The 19,353-nt window shown below is 27.8% G+C and overlaps 5 protein-coding genes across 5 annotated transcripts; 1 reads left to right on the top strand and 4 right to left on the bottom strand.

Annotated features, from left to right (window-relative positions):
- Positions 1-501: 501 nt before the first annotated feature.
- On the bottom strand, positions 502-3,761 carry OCT59_022801 (uncharacterized protein; the record flags this gene model as incomplete). The annotated part of the gene is made up of 13 exons (XM_066150361.1): positions 502-1,284; positions 1,361-1,410; positions 1,476-1,562; positions 1,623-1,808; positions 1,902-2,038; positions 2,105-2,308; positions 2,380-2,548; positions 2,623-2,851; positions 2,932-3,009; positions 3,075-3,259; positions 3,334-3,408; positions 3,496-3,599; positions 3,683-3,761. The coding sequence occupies 13 exons, from the start codon at positions 3,759-3,761 to the stop codon at positions 681-683; spliced, it is 2,187 nt and encodes a 728-aa protein (XP_066006406.1). The 3' UTR covers positions 502-680.
- A 122-nt stretch (positions 3,762-3,883) lies between these two features.
- On the top strand, positions 3,884-7,783 carry OCT59_022802 (uncharacterized protein; the record flags this gene model as incomplete). The annotated part of the gene is made up of 13 exons (XM_025330977.2): positions 3,884-4,190; positions 4,263-4,960; positions 5,038-5,187; positions 5,258-5,377; positions 5,462-5,627; positions 5,694-5,926; positions 5,992-6,105; positions 6,196-6,264; positions 6,331-6,412; positions 6,479-6,633; positions 6,708-7,007; positions 7,207-7,285; positions 7,351-7,783. 13 exons carry the CDS (start codon positions 3,884-3,886, stop codon positions 7,620-7,622), a joined length of 2,745 nt encoding a protein of 914 aa, XP_025164922.1. The 3' UTR covers positions 7,623-7,783.
- OCT59_022803 (uncharacterized protein) lies at positions 7,733-11,142 on the bottom strand. The gene is made up of 12 exons (XM_066150362.1): positions 10,938-11,142; positions 10,632-10,746; positions 10,404-10,559; positions 10,170-10,329; positions 9,829-10,097; positions 9,542-9,742; positions 9,206-9,460; positions 8,712-9,140; positions 8,306-8,635; positions 8,104-8,182; positions 7,964-7,988; positions 7,733-7,870 (listed from the first exon to the last, which is right to left on the bottom strand). Exons 1-10 carry the CDS (start codon positions 11,057-11,059, stop codon positions 8,111-8,113), a joined length of 2,109 nt encoding a protein of 702 aa, XP_066006407.1. The 5' UTR covers positions 11,060-11,142; the 3' UTR covers positions 7,733-7,870; positions 7,964-7,988; positions 8,104-8,110.
- A 2,583-nt stretch (positions 11,143-13,725) lies between these two features.
- On the bottom strand, positions 13,726-14,220 carry OCT59_022804 (uncharacterized protein; the record flags this gene model as incomplete). The annotated part of the gene is made up of 1 exon (XM_066150363.1): positions 13,726-14,220. The coding sequence occupies one exon, from the start codon at positions 14,218-14,220 to the stop codon at positions 13,726-13,728; it is 495 nt and encodes a 164-aa protein (XP_066006408.1).
- Positions 14,221-17,003: 2,783 nt separating this feature from the next.
- OCT59_022805 (uncharacterized protein) lies at positions 17,004-18,290 on the bottom strand (the record flags this gene model as incomplete). Its single annotated transcript, XM_066150364.1, has 5 exons — positions 17,004-17,279; positions 17,342-17,692; positions 17,779-17,952; positions 18,042-18,173; positions 18,288-18,290. The coding sequence occupies 5 exons, from the start codon at positions 18,288-18,290 to the stop codon at positions 17,004-17,006; spliced, it is 936 nt and encodes a 311-aa protein (XP_066006409.1).
- Positions 18,291-19,353: the final 1,063 nt, after the last annotated feature.

Genomic DNA, 19,353 nt, shown 5'->3' on the forward strand with positions numbered 1-19,353 from the left:
AGTTTGGCTCGGAAAAAAAAATGTTACGTTCGGAGTAAGTCCGAAAATGTATTTCCGGAATCTGGAGGAAACAGGACGATTTTATGTCGCACAAGTCGATAATATCAAGTATTAAATATTATTCAAATCATTTTCTAAATCAAAAATTTTGTTATAGCTTGTAACACAGAGATTTGTGAAACTATAAGATACATCGTTACGGTTGTCAGTAACTTGTTTCAAAAAGTTTATAAAACCTTAGATAAAATATGTGTAAATAAAGATAAAAACTAGCGGGTTTGACTCAGATAGCTGCAAAAGTGAAACAGAATTGGAATATGAAAGTGAATATGATAGTGAGTATGATAGTGGGTATGAAGATGAGTATGAAGATGAGTATGAAGATGAGTATGAAAGCGATTACGAAGAACTCTACTCAACACACATGCACGCTTTCCCTGAAAGGCAATCCCACACTCAACCAATTTTGTAGTTTTATGCATTCAGATTTTTCAGTAAAGCTTTATTTAAATAGGTTAGTTTTTATTTTTCTAATTTATTAGAATTCAAGTTGTAACTGTATACTGTAAATATATAAATATTGTAACTCTTTAATTAGTAAAGAATTGTATAGAATTTAGAAAAATTGAAGTATAATTTCAAAATATAATCATGTAAATATAAACTCTGAATTTAAATTATTACTTTTGTTCTCCTGGTAATAATTGTTCGGTTTGTTTTCCAAACCAATATTGATAAAGTAAAGATTTAGGATTACCCAATCTTTTCATATAATTATCTTTTTCCAGCGCAATAGTTTTTTCATCAACCGGCTTTACTCGTAGATAAGGAGCAGGTGGATGTCGAATTGTATCATCATCTCTTGAAATTGTTTCATTTTTTCCAAAATTAGAATATCCTTGTGGTCGACGTCTTCCTAATGCTTGAGTACCTTTTCCTCGATATAAAAACATTCTATTTCTCGTAGGTGCTTGTAAAGATGATGTTTCTTGCTCATTCAGAAAATCTTGTTTTTCTCGATATGTCATTGAATTGAATTGATCAAATTGTTGCCATACTGCTTGTGACTCTTTTGGTTCTTCTTTAACAATAATCATGGGCTCTGAAGAAGACCCAAAAGTATCTGATTGAGGTTGTGATACATGTGCTTGCTTGTTTTCTGTACCGTCTGGTCGAATCCTCGCAAGAATTACGTCACATATCTCTCCATGCATTGGAGAGGAAGATTGGAAAACTTTAGCAATTGAAGGTATTTGTTTCAAAACAATATTCGCATTTTTTTGACTATTTGATATGGACAAAACGAAACATTAGATAAGTTTTATAAAAAAGCCAATGATAAATTAATAAAATTGCATACTCTTGAAATGAGTCCGATCTTCTTCCCATCATTAATAAACGATCCAATATCTATTAACAGATAAAAAGTTAAAATTTTCAAATAGTAATAAGAAAATTTATAAAGAAGTATTTACTTCATTTATTATTTTCACACTCTCTTCACTTGGCGTATCAACACATAATAGTATCTTCAATTGTGTTATTATTTCATAAACGGGAGTCTATAAAAATCTTGAATTAATTATAACGCTAATAAGCGATCGTTTATATAAATGACATACCCCTGCGTTTAGACCAAGCTGTAATTTAATACCGTCATCACTATTCGAACTTAGCATAGACAATAACCAACGGGTTTCAATATCCAAATTTGTAGTAGTCTGAATAAATTGACATTTTCTTTCTGGTATTTGAATATTTTTAATACTCTGGATATAATTAGGCCTCATTATATGTTTTTCGAAAAACTAAGGAAATATAAATTACTTTAATTGCAAAATTTTTTTTTTTTTTAAAAAAAAATAATAATAATAATAATTAATCAAGAATTATAACAATACCATTAGATCGGTTGGTGCAACACTTTTAAACATAGTACCTAGTTTAGGTTTAGAAGGAACTTTATTAAAGTACATAGCATCTTCAATGTGAATATTTTGTCTATAATTAATATGTTGACAATGAAGATATAATGCATCTATTTTAATATTAAAAAAGAACGTTAATATTTTTATAATAACGACAAATAAATTACATATTTTACCTTGTCGAAACAATATAATGTGTGAAAATGGTACGGATCTTCCGTTTTCATTTTGAATACTAGAAATGCCACCAATGTTTGATAACTCTGATGCATCAGCTAAAGCGTAAATTGCTCCCTTCATTAAACTCGACATTAAAGCGCGAGTTGGTGGGGAAATTTCTGTTGGTGTAACCATGTGTGTACAGCTTGTCGCCAACTGATCTGCGAATATAATTAATAATTAATAATGGAAAATTGTTTATATATTAAAATCTCACGCACAAATTGATTACCTAATCCATGAAGCCTCTGAACCCACTTGAGAACGACTTGACGATAATTTAAGTGATCAACTTCGTATATTCTCGTTTTTGAAACTTCAATGGGTGTGCTGCGAGGAATGTGATCTCCCGCTGGATATAGTAAGTTTACTTCATACGATGATTTCGTATTATTTGATTTCTGAAATAATGAAATAAATTTTGTAATAAAAATTTTTTATATGAAATAAAAGAAATCAAAAAAAAAAAAATAACCTTCATTGGAACTTCCAAAAGTCGCAAAGAATTTAAATTTAAATGCAGCTGAACTAAATGCAACATGGAACGCGTTAGATACCTTCGACCTAACGGAATATTATATATTGATATTGAAAATTCCGTTTGTAAATTTGGTATATTGATTTTTGCCCTTGGAATGTCTTTTTCAACTGTTTCATAAGAAGGTATGACGCGTAAAACATCAAAATGACATTGTTTCAACCGTCTAAAATTCAAAAAGGTATTTAATAAATTATGAATTGTAAATTTTAAAAAGAAACTATTACACCATGTAAACGTCCTGACATTAAAGTATCATGTTGAGAAATCTCGTAGATCATATCACGAAGATCAGTTAATTTTTGATCACGCGTCTCTCGATAACTACTCATTAAAAAAAGAATAAATAACTAAGAATTAAAAATTAAACAAGAGAAATTGTAACAAACCTATAGTCTTGTTCGTCTACTTTTCCCACTAACATTAAAATTACTCTTGCTTTTATATTATCAGACTTTTTATCGTTTGATCCATTTGCTTCCAACGATTTTATAACATTTTCTAATGCATGTGGAATACGCATAGGGGAAGGTGTGACGGAACAAGGTGATATTAATTTGATATTATCAGAAATCTTTGTTCATAATTAAAAAAAATTAGTAAACTTTTCACAAATTGATAAGTAGTAATGATAAATAAATATTGTACCCGCATTAAATTTTGCTCATGCCACTTATTGAGAACGCTAAGTTCTAAAGGTGCACCAGCAATATGAACAGATACCTATTTGAGATATTTATAATTAAACCAAAAATTTTCGAAATATTATATATACTGTATTAAATCGCTTAATATATATGAAATATTTACTGAAGAAGCACTAATTCTTGAATCGAAAAGATCAAAAACTATACGACAGTATTCTAAAGTCGCTTCCATAAAACAAGTCCATAAAGGAAAAGATGGCACATTCGCTATTTATTTATTTTAATATAGTGTACAATTAGTAAATCGCTATATAAAATTTTTTTAATGTAAGAAGCTTTTGGATGCTCACAAGCTTCATCGTGTCCTTTCACACAAAGTGTCTGTGCTTCAGGATGGCAGTCGAGCAAGATTACTGTTCGATGCTCCATTGATATGGTGATATTTAATGGATTCTACGTTACCTTTTAATCATTAAGGTGTGATAATCAGAAATCTGTGTCATCACATAAATAGTTATCTTTTCTATTACTATATACTAAGAAATATCATCATGAATAATACTCTTGACACACTAAATATATCGCGAGACGAAGAGTCCAACGTTGAAAATAAAAACATTTCTCAAAATGCATCAAGTTCTGTTGAATCGCTGCAGCTACAAAACGAAAATAAAACAGTAGATTCTGACGAAACCCTTGCACAATTAGTCGCAATGGGATTTGAACTCTCCAATGTTCAAATTGCTATGGATGAAAATAAAGATCGTGAGTTTGATGCTATTCTTCAATGGTTATTACAAAAACAGAGTAGTATAAGTTCACAAAATGAAGATAAAGAGATCTGCGAAAAAATAAAAGGTACTAATTTTTCGAGAGTATACGCTATCGCATTTACACTAGCAATTAATACGTTCCAACCCTAATTCGTAGCTCCTTTTAAACCTGTGGAAACAATGAATTCCACATCAAAAATAAAACTTGCTCCATATCGTCGCCCAATTTCCGCGGCTAGCGCTACGACACCGAAGAAAGGAATTTTAAAACCTCCACCACCACTAAACACACATTCACTATGGAAACGTGATTGGCTATCTACTCTTAATATTCGTCTTCAAAACGTAGCTTCTGCAACAGTAGCTCCCAATTCTACCGCTTCATTTTTTGCTAGTGCATTAAAAAGACTGAATTCATCTACCACATTTTCAAGTGCTGCTCAACAGGAGGAACAACAACAGCAGCAACAAATTCTTAAGCAGGATCAAAGGGAGTCGCAAGTACTTCATACAAATGCAACGGCTCCAGCAGATCAAATTTCTCAATCTATCTCGCAAAATTTCCCTCCGTCGCCAACTCTTACTCCTAAAGCTCTTAAGAGAGTTCGTTTCTCTGTAGCTAAATTAACGGATGAATATCCACATTCCCCGATTCCTGGTGAGAGTGATAATAGTGATTGGGAAGATGAATACGATTTTCGAGAATGGAATGAAAAACAGAAATGGAAAGTTCAAGCGCAACCCGAGGCTGAACAAAAAAGTAGTTACACTCCTAAAGAAATGATGCAATTTTATTTGACTGCTTGCAAAAACAGAGAGGAATTTCCTGTTGATCGTTTGGTTGATATTTTTAGAGTATGTAAATTTTTTTTTTACTATGGTTAACAAATAATAGTGATGTTCAATCTTTTAAGTTCATAATGATATTTTAGAAAGCAAGTCAACCAGGAGGTTCTTTAAATGTAATTGACTTAACTGGTGACATTATTGACAGGAAAATTGCCGAGCCTATAGCGGACATTCTCACTCTTGAGTTTGGACTGAGAAAGTTGATAATGGAAAGATGCGAGATTGAAGACGATGTACGAATGTGTATTAATATAATTATTGTTAGCAATATTTATCTCTAATTTTACTAACAATGGTTTGTAGACAATGAAAATTATATGCCACAGTCTGCTTGTGAATGATACACTTCCGTATCTTATCTTGCGTAATAATAAGAGGCTTAGATCAAATGGATTTAATTATATAGCGGTTTACATCAGAAAGGTAAAAATTTCGATAAATTTATTTACCCGATTTTTGTTTTCTTCTAAAAAATCAATTGTTATTTATATTTTATATTTTTTACAGTCCACGACTTTGACATATCTTGACCTTTCCGGTATTAATATAGATAAAAAGTCTGCTACATTTCTTGCACAGGCATTGATACAAGGAACTAATAAATTGGGAGCTGTATTAGAGACTTTGAAATTAGATGATTGCGGATTAAAGAATAATGTGTTGGAAGTTTTAGGTTTATATTTTTTTTAAATAATAAACCCGTATTTCGTTTTTATTAATTTATTTTATTTTCTTACAGGTCCTAGTATACGACGTTCCAATTTACGTAATTTATCACTTCGCTTCAATCGTATCAATCATGTTGGTGCAATTTGGGTTGGGGTAATGTTACGAGATTATGATGATTCGAACTGCTGTTCGAGTAATACACAACTTAGTCCTCCTTTTAATGAACAAGAAATAGCTAGAGCAGAAAAGTTGCAAAGAAGGCATGGACTAGAAGTTTTAGATGCTTCCGGAAATGATTTAAGAGTAACTATTAATTTTATTGCCTTATTATTTAATTATTTCTTATTATTAATTTCCCTCTTATATAGAGCGGTATTCAATATATTGCGCAGGCTTTGCATCGTAATCAAAGTTTGAAAGAACTTCGTATACAAGACAATCGTATAGATTCTAAGGGATTGGTTTTTTTGATGGATAGTTTAGTATGTTATAGAAGCTACATCTAATCTAGCAAAGAAATTGGGTTAAATGCACTAATTTAGTATTTATACTTATATTTTATTTGTTTTTAGAAATATAACCATACTTTGGAATTGTTTGATATAAGTAAGAATCCTGTTGGTGGGCCTTCATCTGAAGGAGTATGTATACAATTTTAATGAAATTTAAATTTTTGATAATTTTCTCATTTGACATAATTTTATTAGATTATTGCACTTCGAAATGACTTACCATTAAATACCACACTTAAAGGATTATTCTTATCTAATACGAATTTATCATCTGAAGGTTTATTAATTTTAATGTTTTATTATCTGTATTATTTTAAGTGAGATAACATTTTTTTTTTAATAGGCGCAATAGCGATTGCTGAATATCTTCCCGAAACTAATTCGTTAATTCATTTGGATTTGACAACAAATCAAGATATTGATATTGCTGGAGTTATGGCTTTAGCCGTATCAATTAAAATGAACCATAGTGTTTGTGTCTTGGATGTTAATGTACAAGTAGGTTGTCTATTACCTAGTATTATTATATTTTTTATTTAAATAAAATACTAAATATTGTATAATTCTTAAAGCCAAATAATGATGAAATGGCATGTTTTTCTCGAGATATTCTTCGTGCATGTGTGAGGAATACCGAATTGTCCCAAAAGAGTGATTTGGAAAATGATTTTTTATTAACTGAATTTGAAACAAAATCATCTGGATTTTTAGATTTTAATGGATCCTCAGAATTTGGTTTAGGAATTTATGTAAAGGACCTAAAAAAAAATATAAGAGTTGCTAAGGAAAGTCTAAAAATGTTTGAAAAAATGTTGGCAAGTGATTCTGAAAGATCATTTACTGAAAAAGTAATACCTAATGAAGTAATTAATGTAAGTAATAATAATCTATATAATCTATATAATTTATATAATTTGAAAAAATACATAAGTGATCGGTAATCAAACTTCGGCTGTTAATCTATGCAAGTCCAAATAAGACTTTATGTATTTATTTGAAATCCTAGATTTGTCTCTTTTTTTCTTTCCTTTCTTTTTTTTAATAAGAAAATTTTCATTAATTTTATAACAGCAACTATATGTTCAATGTAAAAATATTCAAGAAAAAATAATGCCATATATTACTGCTATTACGAATGAAAAGTTATTAGGTATGTTTTTTTTTTGATTGACATTAATATCACTATATTTTAACTTTATTTTATTTAAATTTTAGAGGAACTTTTAATATTAAATGATGATTTATCAAATGCATTACAAAAATATGAAAAAATTTATAACAATGAAATTGAAGTTAAAATAGTAAAAAATACTACAGAACTAAATAAGTATATTGATAATCCAAATATCAATAATATAGTTCCAATTACTTCTATTGAAAGTACTTTATCAAAAAAAATTCCATCATCATTGCAAAATGAATCATCCTTTTCATCTAATATTGAAATATCATATAATCCTGAAAATTTACAAATTGAAAAAAGATAATGTATTCAAACAACATAATGAGAAAACTGAATTTAATCTTTAAATTAAATTATATAATTATATAATTAATAATAATATTGTATATTAATAATGAATTGTTATTTTTTTTTATAATGAATTACTTTTAATAAATTAAAGTTTTTTTTATACTGTAACTATTTATATAATATATATTTACCAAAATTTAAATACAGTATATACAGTATAATTACTTACCATTATTACACTCGTAATTTTTTATCCTTTCACTATATAAATATTTAAAAATATCTAATTACTTCCAAATATTTTTATATAAACTTACAGTAAATATTTTTTTATATACGTAAAAAAAAACAAACCATAAATCCTTGCTTACATAAACTTCTTTTAAATTGCCGAAGGAATTTTCCAAGAGATCCAAATAAAAATAATACAAAATTACAATTAAATTTTTCAACTCGAAAATTTACCACTATTATGTGAATATCAATTTTCTTACCAATTATTTATATATTACTTGATATTTTCAGGTACCAATGTTCAAAATAAAAACGAAGTTTCGGAATTACTTTCCATTCCTTTGAATTATTATTAAGTAGGATATGATGATGAAAAATATTGGAGATTTATCTGTACAAATACATAAAATTCCTTTGTCTACAATAAACAAAAAAAAAAAAATTAAACTTGCAAAATCATACCTTTATGCTTATCATTTCAGTCTCATCTTTTCTTCGCAATAGACAATAATCTCCCCATTTCAAGTTTCCTAATGTCTTGATTGTTTCGCTATCAGTTAACCTAAGAGGCAAATAACTAATAAATCTCTTCAGTTTTTGCCAGACAATAGGTGGCAGGTAAAGTGCCCTTGTAATTCTATTAGAATTTTCTGCATCTAAAAAAGGCTTACAAATAACTTCACTCCATTGATCAGTTTGAGTTATATATTTTTGTTCATTATTGTTATCTAATGCAGATCTTGTATAATTCAATTCCAAATCAATAATATAATCACATTGCGTCACATTGAACTAGAAAGAAAAGAGATCGAATAAAATCAGATGATTATAAATTAAAATTAAATATAAAATAAAATCCCTGACTCACATATCGATCCATTTCCTCTAAATTGCGATCATTAAATCCTTCTTGAACTAACCATGTTCCTTCACGTTCAGTACTAAACTTGGTCTTGTTATCAAAATCAATGTAAGTTTTTTCCATGAAATACTTCGGCAATTGTCCGTTGAAATCTGATTTCAAAAATCTTAAACGCACTCCATCTGGCAAAAAGTAATGGCTTGGAAATCGATACCATTCCTTTCCTATGCAAAGATTAATTGGATTGTTTATTAAATCCACTTGTAGTTGACGAGCCGCAATTTGGCTAGGTATCTCTTCATAATAAAAATGTTTAAAAATAGTCATGGGTGCACTATAGTGAACATATAAAGCAGAGACACGCGCCAACGAAATGGCTCCACAAAAAATAATAATAGCAGCTGTAAGCGATTTCATGCAATATCTTCGAGCATTCTAATTATGAAACAAAAATAATTAACAAATTTATTATGACTTGATTTTATACTTATTTTACTTACTGTAATATGCATTTGTCTAAATGACATTAGTCGATCAAACCATCCTCTTATTAAGAATATTGCAACCGCAGAATTTAAACAAATTAGAGGATAAGCTACAAACAAAAATCGTTCTTCCTTGTGCGGTTGTATGATAAATATAAAAAGCCATAAATAAAATGGCAAAAGTCGAAAAATGAGATAAAGATAAGCATATATTGGACCAGCTGTCGACTTTGATGAAATACGACCAGGGTCGATCACAGAAGTAAGGATCTGTATCAGAATAAAAAAATATATATATATAAAAACTTTTAAGAATATTCATAATAAAGAATCATCTTTTCATTAACTTACTAAGCCCGGTATGCTTATAAGAGCCATAATAAACAAAAAATTAAAGTTCAAAAAGCCATTTATAACATAAAAATTCCAAGGTTCGGTACCATAAATATCAGGACCTCTGTCTTTTCCGCCAAAAACATTGTATATTACGATATTTAATGGAACTACAGTAATTTTTTTATAATAATAATAATCAACTATGACAAGAGGAATCTGAAGTAAATAATTAAAAAAAGAAAAAAATGTTTTAATTAATACTTATTATAACAATAACTAGTAAAATAAAGTGAAATATATACCAATATCATGCACGTTGAAACTATGAAGCCAATTATCAATCGTTTAATTCGCTCAAATCTGTTCCTGAGCGCAGCAGTTCGAAGAACCAATTCTTCGATAGCAGCAGGTATACCAGCAGCCGCACTAAAAGGCCATGCTAATAGTGATCCTAGACCAACCCAGAAAATTGTAAGATAAATCCTTCGCCCAGAAGTTGTTGACACTGGATTAAGAGCATAAAAGAATGCTATCATAGTTGTATACATTGCAAAAGTTGACGGAAGATATGCTAAGAAAAGAAATATTTTAAAAAATTAAATTTATTAATATTAACTCTTAGTAACTTTAATATTTTACGTACCAGCTGAAGCATTCCACATGCCAGCACTAATCAACATTGTGAATATTAAATATCGGCCAACACGTGGGCCCAAATTCTTTACTGCCGAGAGATAGAATAACATTTCACATATTGAGCAAATCACGGCGAAAATCACGCGTATTGCATAAAAAACTTTAATCTAATATCACAAAAAAAAAATTGTTAAAGGTTGTTCAAGTATAAAATTATGTAACAAAATAAAAGCTTCAATACCTTGTCATGATTGAATAAAGAGCTAAAAACATTGCCAACGATTGCATGCAACCGTATATAAGCCCAGCTTCTAATTGCGTAAATTGGTGAATACTCCCAAGTTTGCATTCCATATCCATATTGTAAGTAATGCGTTGGTTCCCAATAGTTAAAAACCTGCAAATTTATTAATTTATTAATTTATTTTCATTTTTTTAAATAACTTTATAAATTTTCTGTCCCACTTGCCTCGTCACAATCAGCTATGTTTGAAAGTAAAGCGGCAGTTATTCGAACAAACAAAAAAGCACTAAAAGCACTAAAAGCTGTTTTACCAGGTGGGCAGCAAGGTGTTGTCAAACGCCTATAAAATAAATAAAAACGTGTTTATTAAAATTGGAAGAAAATATAACTAGTTACGCGACTAAAATAATTATCACCGGTAGGAAAAGATGAAATAAAAGTTGTAAGTATTATCTTTAAAGTTGCCTAACTAATGGACGCGTTTTTAAACGACGCGTTTTCAATTTCGGTTAAAGAATACGACGAATATACCTTGCGGAAGCTTTAATAATAACTCGTGAAGAAGAGCTTGATTCCGGTAGGGGAGTACCCGTTTTTTCTGTTTCTTTGGGGGAGCTTGGCCCGCTCCTTTTACGAAGCAGATTCTCCTCCATTTGCAGGTATTTAAGAAATATATTTGAATAAGAAATATTCAAAAAAACAAAAAAATATCTAGAAAGTTTTCATGTGAAAAAACATTTTTACATTTTTAACAGCGCATTGTCAGGATCATGCAATGCATAACTGCAGTTTGGATAATCTGGATAATCAATAATAACGGATAAAGCATAAATCACGCATAAAGCTGCAGGTTAATAATTTCACTACAATAATTTTAGAAAGGAATTCTATTCTTGTAAATATTAAAAGATGCAAAAATAGTAGAGAAAAGGATATACATAACCAGACATTTCTAAAATAAGTCATAAGTCATACTTTAGGTTCAAAGTTGCCCATTTTTTAACAACTCAAAAAATCTTTTGTAGTTCTAAAGTTTATTAAAATTGGACTACTAAAATGATTTTTTAAATTTTGGCAGAAAGAGTAATTTCAAATATCTATAATTTCAAAATTTTTAAATGTAAAAAAAAATGTTAAAATCTATCTAACTTCTATCCAAAATTATTAAATTTTAATCTATCTACTATCTAATACTAATTTAAATTACCAATAAAATAACAAAATCAATTAATAATCCATTTATTTAAATAAAATCATCAGTAATTATTACTATATTATATAAATATTATGATTATTTAATATTAAAAATAGGGTATTAGCCATGGAATGACATATTTTAAATGATATTTACCTATTAAATCTATATATTTTGGCTATTATAATTCCAAATTCCAAATATACAAATTATTACTAATCAAATAGTTCAAATCAGTTAAAGTTCAGCCAGCCAGTTTTAAGCTGATTTATAATTTAATGCTAATTAATCAAACTTTAGCTAATTTTTTGGCTGCAATTTATTGCCATTTATTTATAGAAATGTTTTCAACTTTTCATTATAAACAAACATATAATTTTCAAATATGTGATATTTGCCCATTTATTGATATTTTTTTTTTTATTACAAGAAATTAAAATTTTTTTTATAAAAGTGTAATAATAAAAAGAGTGAATTTATTTACCGCACCCTGCGTTACAACGCATCCTTCCTTTTTTGTAAATTGTTTATGTCAATCTTTAGTTTATACACTGCACCCCCTTAAAATGGCAAATGATAAACATACAAATATATATAAATTTGTAACGCAGGGTGCGGTAAATATATTATTTCTAATAAAAACTAATAATTAAAAAAAAATGAAAATTAAAAATACAAAAATTTATTTTTTTTTTAAATTAACTTTTTTTATTAAAATAATCAGAATCATATAATAAAGGTGCTATCAGATATTATCTAATATTTTAGGGGAAGGGGGTAACTAAAAATCTTAGGTTATATACAATACTATATAAGGAATTATACATATAACATATTTTACCTAGGGAAAGGGGAATAAGCTCTTATATTAAAGTAATATTAGGTAATATCTGACAGTACCCTAACTTTATTGTATTAAGGTCGCTTCAAGCCAATTCTTTGTTTAACATAATATAAGGGTTCCAATCTAGAGATTGAGAAGAATAAAAAATAATACATAAAATAAAATATATAGCCAGAATTACCACTAATTTTGGCCAAAATTTTGACCAAAAGAGTGAGCAAAAATTTTAGATGATAATTCCAGCCAAGACTTAAAGATTTGTCTAATTTTGGCCTAAACTACATGTATTTTTTTTACATAAAAAATCCAAAAACAGGGGGGAGGAGGTTATGTTAAACGAAAAATTGAATTGGTACAGCCTAAATTACATAAAAATTAACAAAAATAAAAAATATATATATATTTTTAGTAATAATTGAATTTTTAAAAAATAATTTGTAAAAATTAATTGAATTAAAAATAGATGCAATATAAGGTAATAACTAAATATTTTTTTAATAAAATTTTTTTTTAAAAAAAAAATTCTTTATTATTTAAATTAATATTATATTTATGCAGGAATAAAAAAAAATTTTACAGATTTTTCAGAATTCACTAATCATAAAATATTGTTATTACAGGCTTACAGCTGATTGCAAAATTGTACGACTACTCTATAATTTTTAATTTGAAAATTTAATATTTTGAATTTTTCAAGAATTAGTAAAAAAGCAAGTTTAAATACTTATTTTGGTAATAACTTTAACTCCTTAAAATTAATAAAGATTTTAAAATAATTTATTTATATTGAATCATATAATATATTTTTATTTTTATTTAAGAAATTGAATAAACAGGTTTTTAACTTGATTTTTTACTGGTTTTTGAAAAATTTAAAATATTAAATTTTTAAATTAAAAAATTATAAGGTAGTTTTATAATTTTGCAATTAACTATAACTTAATTATCATACATTTTATACATATGGGCTGATTTGTCTTTTATTTTTTATTTTTTATTAGTGATTAAATTTGTAAAGAACAATACAAATATACAAAATTTTATAATAATAGTTGCAGGTACCTGATTCTAAACTAACGAATACTAACTAACTAGTTTCTATATAAGTTATGACCTGGATTTGAGACCTACTATAGTAATATACACTTAAGACGTTCTATCAATCTTGCTCTAAAAACTTGACTCCTAGGGTAAAATTAATTTTTTATTTCAACACCTTAATACAACTGAACTCCATTCAACTACTAACCCCTAAAAATAAGTAATAAAGAGCAAAGAGCTTAGTTAACTAAAACTATAAAACCCTGCATGATATTCGTTCCAAAATATATATTCGATCGTAAATTTTCTAAACCGCTAAAAAGGTTAAGTTGATTAATTTTTCTATTAGGATCAATATATTTATCTTCATTAAGATTTTCTTTAACTTTCTTGAGATTAACTTTTAATCTTCTTTCTTTTTCTTTTTGCTTCGAGCATCTATTAATCCAAAAGTTCCAACTTTTGTTAAAAATAAAATTTCTTAATAAAACCAGAAATTTTTCTTGTAATTTCTTGTTTTCAAAAATTAAGGATGTATATGCTGCTAATTCACAAGAAATTATACCTTTAATCAAATCTATGAAGGTAATTTTCGTTTCACTATAGGTACGATCCCAAAATGTCATTTTATTAATCAAATCACTATCAATAATAGGATCTTTTTTTGCTTCAATTAACAAAGAATTACAAGTTTCTTCAAAAAACTCTTTTACTTCACAAATAATAGTATTCATTTAATCAGCACGTAACTCACACATCTATACGTGATCAAATGTTTCATCATGTTGTTCACAGAAGAAACATTTCCAATTATCAAATATTTTATGAGCTAAATATTTCCTTTTTTCTACAATAGGAATTTCTTCAGTCAAAAGATTAACTGATTGTTTTTTCCGTTTTAATGAAAACATAGATGTAAAATATGTTGACTCAACTTTATCTTCAATGTCCCGATTAAGCAGTAAAAATGTATAATGCCAATCAACATTAACATAAGGGTGTCTATATTTACCATTTCGATTCAAATTCAAAATTTTTTTCCAATATTGTACCATTGATTTTTTCTTCAAAAATTGATGTAAATTACATTCTATTATAATATTATTCCATCGTGAAATATAGTCTAAATTATTCAGATTATTTGGCTTGAAAACTAAATTTGATAATTCGTCAGTATGAGTAATAAACTTATCGATGTAATTATTAAAAAAATCGTTACTATGTTCTTTAATAACTTTAATGAAATCTAAAGTAAAATTATTTGTAACAATAATTTCTCAAAGAATACTCCAGTAAATATTATTCGTTCTAATCTTAAAAAATTTTCTTGGCGAAATAATAAAATTATTTTTATTTATAATATCATAATATCCTGTAATAATATTATTCGAATCAGTATAAATAGTGATTTCACTACATCAGGAATTTAAACATGGCATAATGTTCCGTAAGTTTACAGATTTTCGTAAAATTACGTACATTTATGGCATAATGTTCCGTAGATTTACGGATTTCCGTAAATCTACGTAATTTTACGATCGAAATATTCTGAAATAATATGGGATCGTAAATGTTCTGAAGCATTACGATTGAAATATTCCAAAATAATACGTGATCGTAAATGTTCTGAAGCATTACGGTCAAAATATTCTGTAATAATACGTGATCGCAAATGTTTTGAAACATTACGGTCAAAATATTCTGTAATAATATGTGATCGTAAATGTTCCGAAGCATTACGATCGAAATATTCTGAAATAATACGTGATCGTAAATGTTCCGAAGCATTATGATCAAAATATTCCGTAGAATTACGATATCGTAAATGTTATGAAGCATTATAATCGAAATATTCCGTAATAATACGTGATCGTAAATGTTTCGAAACATTACGATCAAAATATTCCGTAATAATACGTGATCGTAAATGTTCTGAAGCATTACGATTAAAATATTCCGTAATAATACGTAATCGTAAATGTTTCGAAACATTACGATCAAAATATTCCGTAATAATACATGATCGTAAATGTTCTGAAGCATTATGATCGAAATATTCTGTAATAATACGTGATTGTAAATATTCTGAAGCATTACGATCGAAATATTCCATAGAATTACGATATCATAAATGTTCCGAAGCATTACGATCGAAATATTCCGTAGAATTACGATATCGTAAATGTTCCGAAGTATTATGATCAAAATATTCCGTAGAATTACGATATCGTAAATGTTCCGAAGCATTACGATCGAAATATTCTATAATAATACGTGATCGCAATTGTTCCAAAGCATTATGGTCAAAATATTCTGTAATAATACATGATCGAAAATATTCGAAGCATTACGATTGAAATATTCTGTAATAATATGATATCGCAATTGTTCTGAAGCATTACAATTGAAATATTCCGTAGAATTATGATATCGTAAATGTTCTGAAGCATTACGATCGAAATATTCTGTAATAATATGATATCACAATTGTTCCGAAGCATTACGATCGAAATATTCTGTAATAATACGTGATCGTAAATGTTTCGAAACATTACGATCGAAATATTCCGTAATAATACGTGATCGTAAATGTTTTGAAACATTACGATCGAAATATTCTGTAATAATACGTGATCGTAAATGTTCCGAAGCATTATGGTCAAAATATTCCGTAGAATTACAATATCGTAAATGTTCTAAAGCATTACGATCGAAATATTCCGTAGAATTATGATATCACAATTGTTCCAAAGCATTACGATCGAAATATTCCGTAATAATACGTGATCGAAAATGTTCCGAAGCATTACAATCGAAATATTTTGTAATAATACGTGATCGTAAATGTTTCGAAGCATTACAGTCAAAATATTCCGTAATAATACGTGATCGTAAATATTAGCCCTGTTCATTTCTGGTCGGGTACATTTTTCGGTCAGATTTTGTTGTACAAAAATTATCCAATAAAATTTTTTATTTTCGATCGCAAATTGAACTGCTTTAGATTGAAATTTAGTTCAAACTCCTTGTATTTCCTGTAACTGATTTTGTTAGGATTAAAAAGAAAATTATAACTTATGTCTTTTTCTTAAATATCACGTAAACAGAAATTATCTAATTTTGGTTGGTTGTTTTTGGTATTCAAAACGGGCTAAAAGTTCAGAAAATGGTTGCATTGTACACCGAAAAATGCGATCGACCAGAAATGAATAGGACTATTTTAAAGCATTACGGTCAAAATATTCTGTAATAAATTCAATAACTTATATTACGCTACGTAACTTATCTCATCTGGTAATTCAAGTTTCTAAAATAATCATTCTTATTTATTACAATCGTAATATTTCACATTTACACAAAATAAAGTGGCCAACTACATAATGATCAAATATATTTTACCTGAACATGTATTTATTTATTGACTTGAAAATTATCTTCTTTATTAAAATAAATGGGATATTAAAATATATAGGAGGATATTAAAATATAAAAAATATATGCGTAGTCAATTATTATTTTATTTTTTATATTGTTTTTTTAATCGCCTCATTCTTTCTTTTGTCTCTTCATCCGTACTACTTATATAAATTCTTCCGCCTTCCTCCTCGTCTTCTTCTCTTATCTCGTTTTCTTCCTCTTCTTGTAATACTTCTTCTGCTTCGTCAGCTACTTCTTCTGCTTCATCAACTTCTGCTGCTTCATCAACTCCTTTGTTTGTCTCTTCAGCTTCTTGGAAAGCTTCTATTTCATCATTATCGGAATATGAATAATTATCCTTACTTGTAATTTTTTTCTAAGAAGTAAAACAAAATTAGTTTTTAAATATTACTATTTATTCAAATTTCTAATGCTTACCAAATTCTTCGTTAAAACGGGTTTTATGACAGATTCTGTAACCTGAATATGTAAATTTTTCGGATTTAAAATAATTTCACAAATACTTATTGCATATGCAATTTGCATATTAGATAATTGATTTTTGCCTTTAAGTATTTGGAGGATTCTCAACATATATGTCTCCGGATCTGGATTCTTGATTTTTTTGAATAAATTACTATAACAATTTTTCACAGCTGGGCTCCCTTTCCATTTTCTTATTTCGCTTTCCTTTAATGCCGTGTTTACGGCAGGGATTGTGGGAAGGTTAAATTCTTTAAAAACGACATACATTATGTCTTTCACTTTAGAAGCTAAAGAACCCGGGCACTACGATGTTTAGCTTGAAGCTAAAGAAAAGATTTAAATTTAAATTTCAATAAATTAATGTAAAATCGTAATTTCTCAAAACTTACGGGAGAAGCAATGTTTTTTTCATAAAATATAATCCATTTATTATATCTTTTAAACCGTTTAATAAAATCATCGTAGTTTTCATTCATATAATTATTAGTGAACTCTCGAAGTTCATCGGGGGTAGGATATATTGAAGCTTCAAGTAACTTTTTAGCAACTTCTTTGATTATTTTCTATAATCAAGAATATAATAATTTAATGAGGGATTACTACTAAATGTTCAACCATGATTTACGTAAATATTTGTATTTTTGGGTCTTACCTTTATATATTCTTCATCCCCTTGATTATTATCATTATTTTTATCGACCGATTCTTCTACTTTCGATACTCTATTTTCTAAAGCCTTTTGGTTGGAAATAATTATATCCAGTTTGGATAAAATTTTTGTATTCTGGCGCAATATTTTTGTTAAAGCTTTTTTATAACAGTAGAATATAAATAATATAAATAATAATATATTAGTAATAATTATTTTTATTTTTCAAAAATATATAATTTAACCAACCATTAATTAATTCATCAGAAGATTCGTCGGTTTTTCTCCGTTTGTCTACATGCTCGACTGTTTCTTTTTTTATTATTATTATTTTTGTCCATGATTGAAAAAATGAAAAAAAAAGAGAAATTTAACGGATAGAATAGAAGAAAGGAGTTTAACGGATGAATTGAGAGAGAAAAGAAAGGGGTTGGTTAATGGATAAAGGAGAGTTTGAAGGATGCCTGTGAAATAATAGCATGAGTTTTTTTCTGTTAGTGGACTTGCATTGCGTTGCAAAATTTTTTTTTTTTTTTTGAAAGGATTTGTTAAGGGGTGTGAAAAAGAAATAGAAAAGACATGAACTTGCATATATTTCTAAAAAAAAAAAAAAAATCTGGGAACATTTGCAAATCCAGTAGAAGAAAAAAGGCATAAAATGAAAAATGAGCAAGACGCTTGAGAGACTAAATCTGCAGACAAAAAAGATGAGGACTAAGCCTAAACGGATAGATTGAAAGGGGTTGGTTAATGGATAAAGGAGAGTTTGAAGGATGCCTGTGAAACAATAGCATGAGTTTTTTTCTGTCAGTAGACTCGCATTGCGTTGCAAATTTTTTTTTTGAAAAGGATTTTGTTAAGGGGTGTAAAAAAGAAAATAGAAAAGACATGAACTTGCATATATTTCTAAAAAAAAAAAAAAATCTGGAAACATTTGCAAATCCAGTAGAAGCAAAAAGGCATGAAATGAAAAATGAGCAAGACGCTCGAGAGACTAAATCTGCAGACAAAAAAGATGAGGACCAAGCCTACAGAAGATGAACAGAAACAATGCATATTTATATATTTTATTGTTTGTAAATCTTTCTATATACTGTTGTTTGTTAAAAAAATTATTTGATCATTATGCGTAATGATCGACTACACAACAAGTTTAATTTCATGCAAAGCCTATATATTTCTAGATCGCAATAAATATAAGGTTTTCGTTACATTTACAACAAAGTTAATAGATAAATGACAATCTTTCATGCAAAGCCCTACAATATTTCTAGATCCGAATAAACATTCAAATTTTATAAGGTTTTCGTTTACA

The sequence above is a fragment of the Rhizophagus irregularis genome, chromosome 32 (genome assembly GCF_026210795.1).
Source record: "Rhizophagus irregularis chromosome 32, complete sequence".
NCBI classification, from domain to species: domain Eukaryota; kingdom Fungi; phylum Glomeromycota; class Glomeromycetes; order Glomerales; family Glomeraceae; genus Rhizophagus; species Rhizophagus irregularis.